This window comes from Chenopodium album, chromosome 18 (assembly GCF_948465745.1).
Source record: "Chenopodium album chromosome 18, dcCheAlbu1.1, whole genome shotgun sequence".
Lineage (NCBI taxonomy): Eukaryota > Viridiplantae > Streptophyta > Magnoliopsida > Caryophyllales > Amaranthaceae > Chenopodium > Chenopodium album.
Genome location: NC_137851.1, coordinates 39,263,144 through 39,276,813, shown reverse-complemented (window position 1 = coordinate 39,276,813; position 13,670 = coordinate 39,263,144). Strand labels below are relative to the sequence as shown.

General features: G+C 35.2%; 1 protein-coding gene across 1 annotated transcript; it reads left to right on the top strand.

The window, feature by feature from the left end:
* Nucleotides 1-5,570: 5,570 nt before the first annotated feature.
* LOC145590862 (xylulose kinase 2-like) lies at nt 5,571-13,014 on the top strand. Its single transcript, XM_081647250.1, has 11 exons — nt 5,571-5,849; nt 6,185-6,836; nt 6,971-7,059; nt 7,672-7,736; nt 10,914-10,969; nt 11,120-11,240; nt 11,320-11,394; nt 11,473-11,526; nt 11,748-11,842; nt 11,916-12,090; nt 12,586-13,014. The coding sequence occupies exons 1-11, from the start codon at nt 5,791-5,793 to the stop codon at nt 12,816-12,818; spliced, it is 1,674 nt and encodes a 557-aa protein (XP_081503376.1). The 5' UTR covers nt 5,571-5,790; the 3' UTR covers nt 12,819-13,014.
* The last annotated feature ends 656 nt before the right edge of the window (nt 13,015-13,670 follow it).

Here is a 13,670-nt window from a genome sequence, read left to right as displayed (position 1 = left end):
ATTGGGCTTCGTGCCCTAGTCTAATTATAATGAGATTATAAATAGACTAGGTGCCTAGGTTTGCAAGTAAGGAATTTACTGATCATTTTAGATCAAACCCTAATTAGCAAACACGAAACCAACCCCCTCTCATACTCCCTCTCTCATGTCATTCTCCTCCTCCCGGCGCCGGTGGTGTCTCGTGGTGGTGGTGGTTCGTGCGGTGGTCGGTTGTCCGAAAAGGTGGTGATCGCGGTTTTCCTCAATCACTCGACCAATCTAATATTGGTGGACGGCTCGTTCGAATCTCGTGGACTAAGTAGAGGAGTAACACTTGGGGCTCTATTCTCTCCCTGATTTGCCTGTCGAATAGCTTCGTGGAATTCACGCTTCAAAGGTATGATTATGTGTCTTGTGTGTTATGCATGCGATCCTTGGATTAGGTACTCTATTGAATATGATTCATATATATTATTTCCGCTGCGTAGTACCTATAAACTCCTACAATTATATCATATTTTATAAATCTGTGCGTTGCATGGGGCCAAAACTAGTATTAGAAATATGTCATATCACCGCAACACCTTTCTCGTACCATATTTTTTTAAAATGGAATAGGAGGGGTGATTTCATTAAATAATAATAGTCATTTGGCACTTACAATTATCCCTTACGAGATCTAAATTCTCAACACAAGAATTAAACACCCTTAAACTAATGGCATTGCTTCTAAACTGCTCTTGGATGATTTTAGATGTCTTTGCATCATTCTTGACGGAGCTCCATTGTTGTATAGTCGCAAAAGTGATAAAACTTGATTGGTCATCAAGATTTGCAAATTTGCAGGACAAATCTTCTAAATTTGCACCCCTATACCAACAGACTTGCAATTCCACAAATTTGCAAGACGAATCTTCCACATTTGTATCCATGCACACACCAAAAACAAACAAATAAACAATACTAAACCCTACATGGAAGGACTGACAAAATCATACATGGATGGACTGACTATAATCATCATATTGCTGGTGATTTTTATTGGCTAAAAACATTAGATTAAAGGAAATTTTGTCTAAACCACCTGCTAAAGACACATTTTTGTCAAAAACCACCCACTTAAATGTATGTTGCCCTACACCACCCAAATTAAAATTTTTGTTGTCAATGACCACCTGACTAAATATCCCGAGCATAAATTCCGACGTTGACGTGGGGCACATGGCTTGCTCGTGACTTTTAATGACCCCCCAAACCGCAGAACCACAATCATAACCATTGTTGTTAACCCCACAGTACGCACAACCGCCACAACCACCCCAAAAACCCAGCGAATTCCACCGCCTTAATCCACCCCTTCACTCAAAACCAACTACACTGCCAAGAAAAACCCACCTTCCCAGCCACGAAACCCAGCCACCTCCACAAATCACGGAAATTCGAAAACCCAACCACCTCCACCGCCTAAATCCACCCCTTCTTCAGATCCAAGCCCACCAACCAAAAACCCACCACAACCGCTCTTCTCTTTTTCTCCAAATTTACCCACACCACTTCGAAAACCTACCCCCACCACTCGTAACCCTAGACCCACCACCATAAATACCTCGCCCTACTTTGAAAACCCAGACCCACTACTACCCTATCCTCACGCTAATTCCCCTAAACCAACTCCACAACCTTGTACTTGAGTAGGTGGAAAGTTTTTAGTGGTGATGGGAAATTGCAATAAAGGTGTAGCCACAATTTTTTTTGAAGCTTGCAGATAGAAAAGGAGAGAGAGTTGAGAGAGAGAATAGAGAGGTGAGAGAGAAGAGATTGAAGCTAGAGAGAGAAAATGGGGGGCACCAAAATTTTCGAAGGAAAAAAAAGGGAAGGGGGTTCATTTAAAGTCACGTGGGGTAGGTCAATGCCGAAGTTTTGGGTCAACATCGGAATATGGAGTCAGGTGGCGTTTGACAACAAATTTTAAAAATTGGGTGTCCTGGGCAACATATTTTTAAGTGGGTTGTTTTTGACAAAAAAATGTTTTTATTGGGTAGTTTTAGACAAACTTTCCTTAGACTAAAGAAGAATTTGGGACTTACCATCAATAAAAATCGATGGCAGCACCTAAGTTTTACTATGGTAGCTAGGTTTGAAGAGAGAGAATTGAGAAAATTTTAGGTTTTTTTTTTATTTGTTTTTTTAAATTTAATAATTTTGGTACACAGTTTTCTCAAGTTGAGATTTTTTTTTTATTTTATTTTTTTTTTTTTTTTTTTTTTTGGTGTTTAGAGAGCCACAAGGGAAGGGGTGAGAATCGATCCCAAGATATCTTAGAATCGGGAGAGAAGTTCTAACCACTTGAGCTATCCCTCACTCTCAGTTGAGATTGCTTATTTAGTTTCATAAGTTATTATTGTTCACTTCTTTTTAATTATATAGTTTATATTGTATGGCTCAAATAATATTTATTGATATTCGAAACAAAACCCGGTACATTTCCCGAGCCACACACTAGTTAAAACTTAAACTCCAATACGAGTGATACAATTATTTTTGAAAGTCAATTATTATTGCATAATAACATACTAGAATTTAATTATTTAAATTTATTAATTAGATTAGATTTTTTGAGTTTGCCCCAATTTCTCTCACTCACATCACATTTTCGTAAATAAATCAACAATTTTATCCAATCACCATCAATTATAGAGCCCACATTAATAAAAAAGTTGTTAACGAGTATTAGGAAAATCTTGTATTTTAAAAAATACAAGATTTTCTTAATAACAACTTTTTTTTTTGGATATATTTTTTTTGAAATAAATTACTCCGTAGATTGGATTAATTAGTATTCCTATAGTCTATTAGATTTATTAGCTTAAGGCCCGTGCCATGCACGGTAAGTCTAATTTTTGTAAGAAAATTAATTATATCCAACAAATAAAATTTGATAAAACATACAAATCAATATATAGAAATTATAATGCCATAATATATCTTTATTAATAGGCAAAGGAAAAAATTATCTAAAATTGGATTTTTTAGGCTACACAAACCCGAGAATTTTTTAGGCGGGACTTGGTTTGATCCGTTCTAGTGTTCATATTAGTAAATACTTATTAATAAATGCATTTTTATTAAACATCTAAAATCAATCAAACAACAAACTAAAATCTCCACTAAAACTATTAGTAAAAGTGCAAACAAACACAAAATTTCAAATACTATATCCCCTTTTATATCTAAAAAATCATTTGTCAAACGCAACTTTTATTTTATAGCTATGCGCCTATATTATACTCTATAAATCCTTAGTTTATGATAATATGTATGTATAATAGTAAAATTTCAGAAACAAAATTGTAATTAACATAAATATATGGTTATATTAAATTTAAATAAAATATTAGCTAGCTGAGGTATTTGAAAAAATAAAAATTAAGTGATGTTTTAAAGTAATTTCTATAACATCTAATATATGAATCAATTTATAATTTCTTTTTTGGCAAAATCTAATAATACTCCATTTAAAACATACTAATTAAAAAGGAGTTGAAATAATTATTTAGGTAAATGTATACAGAATTATGAACACCAAATAAAAGGAATATAGATTTGTCACAAAGATAATATAAAAGATTTAGAATGATATTATTATAGAATCAAATATTAACAAAAAAAAAATATAAAAAAGGTTAAAAAGGGAAGGGGAGTTTTGGTGGGAAGAAACAGCATGTTGTGGTACATGTCACTCCCGGTGTCTGTTTTAGTATCAAGTTATTGATGATACGTACAACTAGTGCTGTCAAAAGCTAACTCGACCCGAAATACCAACCCGAACCCGATTATTAACCGACCCATCTGAACCCGAAAAAATGGTGACCCGAACTCGACCTGAAACCAACCCTAGACCGGAGTTGACTTGAGTATTAGAGACCCGAACCCGAACATGAACCGACCCACAGATGACTCGACCCAAATGTAACATGTAAATTATTAACCTGAACCGAACCGACCTGAATCGAAATTGACCCAAACCCATTTTAACCTGTCAAAACCCGAATTTAACCCGACCTGTTACTAACCCGACCTGAATTCAACCCGACTCATTCCTACCCCACCCGAATTTACCCGACCTGTTACAAACCCGACCTGAAATCAACCCGACTTGTTATTGACCCGACCTAAATTCAACCCGACTTGTTATTGAGCCGACCCGAATTTTACCCGACTTATTACTAACCCGACTCAAAATTCAACCCGATGTGTTATTAACCTGACCCGAAATCAACACGACTTGTAATTGACCCGAACTAAATTCAACCCAAATTGTTCCTGACCCGATTTCAAATCACCTTAAATTCAATTTAGACCACCTTATTATTTTTTATCAAAGCATTTTGTCTAGGGAGACCATTTGTCCAGGCCAGCAAAAGAAAGAAACATCATCCCCAAATTTAAGAGTTAAATATAGTTATATTTGTTGTATGGTTAAAGGGGATAATTATCTTCCTAAATTATAGGCTATAATTACTTAGTATGTTGCCATATATATATTGTTATATAGTCAAAGGAAATAATTAGCTTGATAAAAATGATAATTATCTACTTATAGTTTGTTAGAGTTTAGCCTATAATGATTAACAAAGACATGTACATTTTATATATGCAGTTATTTTCTTAATGATAAGGAAGGAAGATACTCCCTCAATCTTTCAAAGGATATATATATATATATATATATATATATATATATATATATATATATATATATATATATATATATATATATATATATATATATATATATATATATATATATTAAACTTAGATACAAAAAATTAGAACTTATTATGCTAAAGTTTTGTGGTCTATAAGATGATTAGGATCAATGTTTGGTTATTTCTAGCACATGTATATGACCCGACCTGATAATAACCCGCAAATTATTGACTTGAACCAAATCCGACTTGAATCCGAACATGACCTGATCTGATTGTAACCCGCAAATTATTGACTTGAACCGAACCCGACTTGAACCTGAGAATGACCTGACTTGGAAATGACCCGACTTGATTATAACCCGCAAATTATTGACTTGAACCGAACCCAACTTGAACCCAAAAATGACCCGACCTGGTTATAACTAGCAAATTATTGACTTGAACTAAACCCGACTCAAACTCGAGAATGACTCGACTTGATTCTAACCCGTAAATTATTGACTTGAACCGAACCCGACTCGAACTTGAGAATTACCCTAACCCGTTTTAACCCGACCTATTATTAACCCAACCCGAATGTAACCTGACCTGTTATTTACCCAACCTATTATTAACCCGACCTAAACCCGACCCAAACCTGATAAGACGTATGACCCGACGTGACCCAAATCAAGCATGACTTAACTCAAACCTGACCCGCATAGATTACGGCATTAATCCGAATTAACCCGACCCGAGTTGACCCAACCCACTCTTACCCGACTCAAACCCAACCCGTTTACCTGAATTGACAGCTCTACGTACAATGGGAGGATTAAATAAAAAAAGCGAAATTGGAGGGAGATAATTAGATTTGATTTTGATTATGTACAAACTTTATCCAAATTTCTACGTATATTCGTGAATCGTGATCAAGTACCAATGCATATCCTAATTATATGGATTTTATCCAAATCAGTTCACGAATTTGTTGATCATACTTGTTCTTATCCTCTTAATTAAAATCATATTTATAGAAATTAAACATAGAAATATTATTCTCCCATTCAAATTGATTTTCCCATTAATTAGAGCTTCAACGAGATCAATTGGTTCTTCAATGGCGGACTTCTCTCTTCCTCAAGACTCTTTCTTTCTGGGGTTTGACAGTTCTACTCAGTGAGTTTTCCTCTTCGTATATGCTTTCTTCTCACCCAATTTTCAGTACCCATTTCGCAAATTTATTTATTTATTCATATGTTTTTTTATAAAATTTTGTGTTTGTTTAGGTTTAATTGAGCAATTTTTACTACCCAGTTTGTAATTTTATTTTAAGAAATTTGTGTTTGATCCATCATGTTATCGGCCTTACATTATTTAAAATTTAATTAAAACTTTGGGAATTTTAATTATCAAAATTTTGATGGGCTCTATTAGTTTGATGATTTTATTAGTTTGGATGTTGTAATTTATAGATTATGGGTTGAATTGTGTTGAATTTTGGTTGTTTTTAGATCTTTAAAAGCTACAGTATTGGATTCCAACTTTAATACTGTTGCGGCTGAGCTTGTTCATTTTGATTCTGAATTGCCTCATTATAAAACTAAGGATGGAGTTTACCGTGATCCTTCCGTAAATGGCCGGATTGTTTCGCCTACATTATTGTGGGTTGAAGCTCTTGATATAATGCTTAACAAATTATCGAAAAAGATTGATTTTGGAAAGGTTGCTGCTGTGTCTGGAAGTGGGCAGCAGCATGGTAGTGTGTATTGGAAGAATGGGAGTTTGTCGATATTGTCGTCTTTGGATCCTAAGAAACAGTTGGTAGAACAATTTGCAGAAGTTTTCTCCATTAAGGAATCGCCGATATGGATGGATAGTAGTACCACTGAACAATGCAGGAAGATTGAGGAGGCTGTAGGTGGGGCACAGGAATTATCATCTCTCACAGGGTCTCGTGCCTATGAAAGATTTACTGGCCCTCAGATTCGGAGGATATATGAGACACAACCCGAAGTCTACAATCAAACTGAAAGGATATCACTTGTGAGCTCGTCTATGGCATCTCTTCTTATAGGAGGCTATGCTAGCATTGATGAAACAGATGGTGCTGGAATGAATTTATTGGATATCAAGCAAAGAACATGGTCTAAAAAAGCTTTAGATGTATGCAATCTGTTACATTAGCTTAAACATTTTTATTTAATAATTGGACACGTTCTGTTCAAGGATCATAGTTGGTGCTTTATTTTGTTGATGTCTGTATGATTCAATCTTTATGTAATTCAAACTTGGTATAGGCTACTGCACCTGCATTGGAGGAAAAGCTTGGAAAACCTGCTCCTGCATATGCAGTTGCTGGTTTTATTGCTTCATATTTTGTGGAGAGGTTAGTATACTGCTATTGATATATACTTATAGAGTTAGATGTGATATAAAAACCAGTTGCTGGTACCTGTTTTTTTTTTTCCTGATGTTAGTGTGTATGACTTTCTTGCCAAATTAAACCAGAAATGAAAGATAGCGGGAAAAAAAAAATCTAATTGTTTGAATCCTGTGGCTGCAAGTTGGTAACAAGAACTGTTGAATCTGTTATTATTTTTCATAGCAAAGGGGTCATGTTCCATGATCTGCCATACTTGTCAGCCATAGTCTTATATTAAATGAGGTTGGTTTCCATTTCTAATATTTAAGGAAGAGTAAGGACTCTCATGTTCTCTAAGGTTTTTGAGGTAGATTTTAGATATTATAGTTTTATTTAGTTTTAAATTCACCATGTGTTTTAATAATTAGATGACCTAGTAAATAAGCAAGGTGTATAAGATTATACTTGTAGTATCTCAGCAGAATTTATCAATTGATGTGTCAAACCTTTTTACATTTGTTTCTTTGCTGCCCTTGTTAGGGGCTCTTGCATGCAGCTATTTGATTGCTTGTGCTTGTGGTGATAGCTACTTTATGTGTGTGTGTGTGTATTTTTTTTTTTAATTTAATATTTCAGGTATCAGTTCAGCAACAACTGCTTGGTTATTCAATGGTCTGGAGACAATCCAAACAGCCTTGCAGGTAGCCTTCATTCTTCATCCAAAATTCATCTGTGTATATCCTCTTGATTTTGATCTGATTTTTTGTTTCTGCTATTTGTTTCTCTTGGCCATGATTCCCTTTTCAAGCAGTTAAAATAATTTACCTACTTTTGCCACATTTTCTTCCATCTTTTCGTAGTATTAGATTAACAGCTTACTCTGAAGCTATTGCATTGAAGGCAGGGCTAAATATAATGCTTTTACAAATTCAATCCATGAAGTTAAGCCTACCGTGTGGTTTTTATTTTTATTTTTATTTTTTTTGGGGGTGTGTGTGTGTGGGGGGGGGGGGGGGGGGGAGGGGTTGTGTGGGGTGGGTTGGAGAGATAACTTACACTGGTATTACACAACTACTAAGGAGATGGCTCTTTTCAGGATAAATGATGTTGGGCAGATTTTAGAATTAGGGCATATGCTAGTGTTTTAATAAATGAGTTCTGTGAGAGATCGGAGCTAGGATCATGTTTGAGTGATCTTAGTAGGGGATAAAGCAAATAATTGCTTATCTATATGCTTTGTTACATAGTTTCATCTTATATACCTCTGTCAGGCATTGACTAGTTGAAATCCTTGTGTCATAATTTACTTTTTATTGCATATCTGAATTTCATCACTGCCTATTAGTGGGGAGTTATTCTTAGAGGAATGAAAGGAAGAGAAATTTTTGTTATGAAGTCCGTAATGTAAATAAAAATGATATATGTGCCTTCAATGTAAAAATCTTTGTAATGTAACAGTTACATTAAAGGCATTTGGAAACTGTTTCATGAATGCCCGTGTCTGTGATTCAACTTTTGGGACTCTATTTCCATAATCTACTCAGGCCCTGTTTTGTTCACCTTATTTTAACTTATTAGGTACCCCGCAAAATACACATTAAGACGAATTTCACAAGATCCCATTTGATGATGCTCTTTCTTATACATTAATGTACAACTAAGGTCAACGTTAGTTAGATTAGACAATAAGATTAGACCACACCCGACTTTTGAAAATTTAGACCTGAACACATTATTTTAGGTGAAGAAAACAAAGCCTTGAAATTAAATATTACAAACAACAACAATCAAAGTTTTAATTCCAAAAATGGGGTCGTCTACATGAACCATGAATATATCACATATCTCGCCAACCATGATCTTCTCCTTTCATTCCCTTGTTTCCAATGCTGTATGATCCTGGAAACCTAACTTTTTCACATCCTTAACTCCTTCCATCCAAAACACCCGTGGTATTCCTTTGATCCCAATCCTCTACTTTCCTTACTGTTGTGTCTTTAGATCTCTGACCATCTTGCCCAAACCAACACAAATGATTCTCCCTGATTTTATCCTCAACTCCAACTTTCTTTTTAATATCTTCATTTCTAATTCTACACTTTAAGGTGTCCCTCACACATCCATCTAAACATACGCATCTCTGCTACTCCCATCTTTCTGATATGATCCAGCACTCAGACCCATATAGCAGTGCTAGGGATAGTTGTCCGATAGAATTTTCCCTTTAAATTCAAAGGTATTCTACAATCACACACCAGTTGTTGCTCTCCATTTGTGCCACTCACTCAATTTTTTGGGTTACACATCAGTCAATTTCTCCACCCTTTTCCAAAATCAACCCAAGAACACTCGCTCATGGGCACCTCCTTACCATCCAATGTTACTATATCCCCACTTGACTAATTCTGGTGCTAAAACTACAATAGAACAGAAAATAAAAACTATAGAACAAAAATATCACTCGCAACATTTGAGAATTGCTATGTAATATAGATTCATGGTTCATTAACGATGGCCTGTATATTCTGACCTCCACATAGCTAACAAATGCCTAAAGAATGGAAGAAAAAGCTTAAAATAATCTCAGAAACCCATGCAATAGCCATGCAGGCTGATACTTTTAGCCCCAAGCTCTCCTTCACTGTCTCTTATCCTTGTTTGAGTACCTAATTTTACCACTACCTTGGTACCTCCACCATATTCTTCTCCCCATCCTTGGGCCCTTCATATCTTCTGTTTTTGTTCACGTGTTCCCTATTTTGTTTTTCTGCATACATGAAGTCTTTGGCAAAGAGAGCTGAATCACAGTTATAGTTGGTCCACATTTAGTAATACTTGATCTCTGTTTTTTGTTTGGAAGGAAAATTGTGTATCTGAACTTGATTTAAATACTACGTATTAAATTTTACTTGCTTTGGCATGCAATCTGATTAATGCTGCAGTAAGAAATGCAAGTTAATTACCTCTCTTTCTGCTTTTCTTGGTATTATAAGATTCACAACTATTAAGGGTTTTCGCTTTTTTGTCTTTGCCTTACAATTTTATAGTTGGTTGTCAAGTCAAATGATAGTTTCTTTAAACTTGGTGGCTTCTGCTGCTTTGTTTTGATGTATGAACATATAATCGGTGGGTTTTGGCAATACCCTTAAGTCCTTAACTAGTGCCAAGAAGCTTTTCAATAGAAATTATGAGTTATCATCATGAAGAATAAATATAGAGGACATAATACTTGGCCGTGAGAGGCATCGTGCTGATTGATGGCTATGTATATATCAGTTTTCTAGTGAATCCAAACCAGTTCTAAAAGAGCAGTGTTTTCACAATTCATGTCTTGGGCTATTCCTTATTGCTATGTCAATTCGCTATACCTTCATGAAGCTACAATTCACCAAGCGGGGCCAATGTGGAGAGGCTGGAGACCAAGGATTTTCTAACAGATTTGGGATTTTGGCTATGAGAGGTTAAATGTATAGATGATGCCATGATGGAAACAATTTGTTGAGAGAATGGGAAAGGAGAGTGATCAGTTTAATGGGGCTAAATCTGACCCGACCTTGTTTTACCCGAGATGACTAATGAGCTAATTGACATGACATGACTAAACTAGCATGATCTGGCTCGGGAATACTTGATTTGACAACTCTAAATGTGGATTCTTGTATTCATAAATTACAAGTATGCAAACACTGAAATACCTTTTGTATTGTCCACTAGTTTGGTGTGTTTATTATATTTGTTGGAACTATATGTACAAATTTTAATGTTAAAAGTATGTACTCACATTCCTCAAGTGAATATTGATTGTAGATTTTTGGCTGAAGTAGATAGTCATTAATTTTGTACCCTGCTTTCTAATATCACTCTTTTTTAATCTATAGGATTGACGCTCAACACTCCTGGTGATCTTGCAATCAGTCTTGGCACAAGTGACACTGTAAGTTGATAAAGAAAATATATTGGTATTTGTACCATGCAGACCAAAAACAAGAAAAAAAAATGGGAATTGTGTATATAAAAAGAACAAGAATAATAGATGACCAAAGTGTTATTGTCATTTAATGGATATGCTACATTCTTTTATCAGGTATTTGGGATAACCGATGAGCCACAACCTCGTTTAGAAGGTCATGTTTTCCCAAATCCTGTGGATACAAAAGGTTTTATGGTTATGCTCTGCTACAAGAATGGATCACTTACTCGTGAAGGTAGAATTCTCTCTGTTCTAGTACTCCATATATGATGCTGGGGCATGTGGTTAATGTAATAATTATCATAATTGGCCAGATATCCGTAATCAGTACGCAGAGAAGTCGTGGGATGTTTTCAACAGATATCTGCAGCAAACACCTCCACTCAATGGTTGGTGATCTTTTTCCTAGGTTGATTTGTTGATACAAAAGTTATACAATTATGGCATTTAGAATTGGTATTCTGCAGATGGAAAGCTAGGTTTCTACTACAAGGAGCATGAAATTCTTCCTCCCTTGCCAGGTGAGTTTTTCTGCATTTTTGCATAGATCATATGAGAGAGATGTGATATTTTGTATGATTACATTGCAGTAAAATGAGTTTAATATTGAGGGTGAAATTATCTTTTGATATTGGATAGATTTTGTAGCTAGATAGTTCACTTTTGACCCAGATTTGATGAAAAATGAGCCAAAGTCTAGTTGGTACTTGATGTTATAATATGACTATAAATTTTGTTTCAGTTGGTTACCACCGGTATATACTCAAAAATTTCACTGGCAATACTGTTGATGATGTGGTTGAACATGAAGTAAATGAGTTTGATGCCCCTTCTGAGGTTAGTATTGTTTTCTGTTATTCACCTTCATACTTTTGTGCAAAAGTTCATCATCCCTCCGACTATTTTTCAGGTTCGAGCTCTGGTTGAGGGCCAGTTTCTCTCTATGCGAGCTCATGTTGAAAGATTCGGTATGCCTTTCCCTCCTAGACGATTGATAGCTACTGGTGGAGCATCAGCCAATGAGTGCATTCTTGGCTCTTTAGCTTCTATATTTGGCTGTGGTATTTACACTGTTGAAAGGCCAGGCAAGTTTTAAATTTACCATAGAGCGTTACTACATTAAAAGTACCTAGTCATTTGGTGGTCAAGGCTCCTTAAGTGCGATATATTCCTTCGAGTTTACATTAAACCGTTCCTGTGGTCAGTCTCCTTTGTTTTTTCTTGAGTTTTCTTGCTTGTTTTGAGACTTAAAGGATAAGGTGACCCTATTTCCTTGCTGCAGTTGGGGTGCAAACAGCTTGGAACCTTTTCAAATTTAATAGCTTGATTATTTTAGGATACCAGTAGGCGTTGCTATTTGCATGATGGTTGTAGACTAGATTTTTAACTTTGATGGTTGAACACAGAGCTAAGGGGTTAGAAATGAGCAGTTTTTTTTCTTTTCTTTTCGTCTGACTTGGTTTGTTTTATTGAGTGCTAACACTTTATAACTTTATTCGCAATTGATCTCAAATGCAATACTTTCTGACTGCTAATTAGTAATTACAACATTCTTGTTTGTGTTCATTAATCGTAAACAGATTCAGCATCATTAGGCGCTGCACTCAGGGCTGCACATGGTTGGCTGTGCAATGCAAAGGGTAGTTTTGTTCCCTTTGAATCCATGTACAAAGACAAGTTGGAAAAGACATCATTAAACTCCAAGCTCTCTGTCGAGACTGGGGATCCCACTTTGGTATCGAAGTATGCGACTGTGATGAAGAAGAGGATGGAGATAGAGAACTGCTTGGTTGAAAAGCTGGGTCGCTGGTAAACAAAGACTGATGAACTGAAGAAAATAGCAAGGCTTCATTTCTGGAATGAAAAGAAAGTAAATTTTTGTCTAATCCTGTTCCTTTAATCTTTACTCATTGGTAAATTCTTCTTGCCTTAATTTAGTGCAGAATAAAAGTTAAAAGTAACATTAATCTTAATAATGTACATAATAAAGATGGATGCGTTACATCATTCCCCCAATTTTTGGTGTTTATCATGTGTGCATAACTGTTGCTGAAGTAGTTTTTCCCAGTGAAGAGGATCTCATAATATTCCTTTTTTTTTTTTTTTTCTTTTTTTCGTACCTTAAAAAAATGTCCATCATCTTTAAAAGTACTCCCTTCGTTACATATTACTTGCAACAAAAAAATATTTTATTTCTCACAAATATTGCCCCTTTATTGCGAGTAATATGTAACGAAGCGAGTATACAAAAAAAAACCCAAAGTGCTCATGAGCAACTAATAAATTAACTTAATCAACCTATAATTCTGATTTTGATCGGATTGAAACTTCATACTCCCTCCATCCTATTATTTCGTGCCTATTTCTCAAAAAATATGGTAATTAAGGAGAATGGTGGAAATAGTATTGAAAAGATAAAAAGTAGAGAATATTGTAGGGGAAAGATAAAAAGTAGAGAATATTGTATGAAAAAGAGAAAAAGAGAAAAAGTAAGTAATGATTATTTGGGTATATGTGTATTTTGTATGAGAAAGATAAAGTAAGTAATGATTATGGATTATTTTTAGAAACAGGCAAAACATTTTGGGACACCCAAAAAGTTATACAGGCACGAAATTATGGGACGGATGGAGTATGACAAGAATTGGTTGATATATAAACTTAA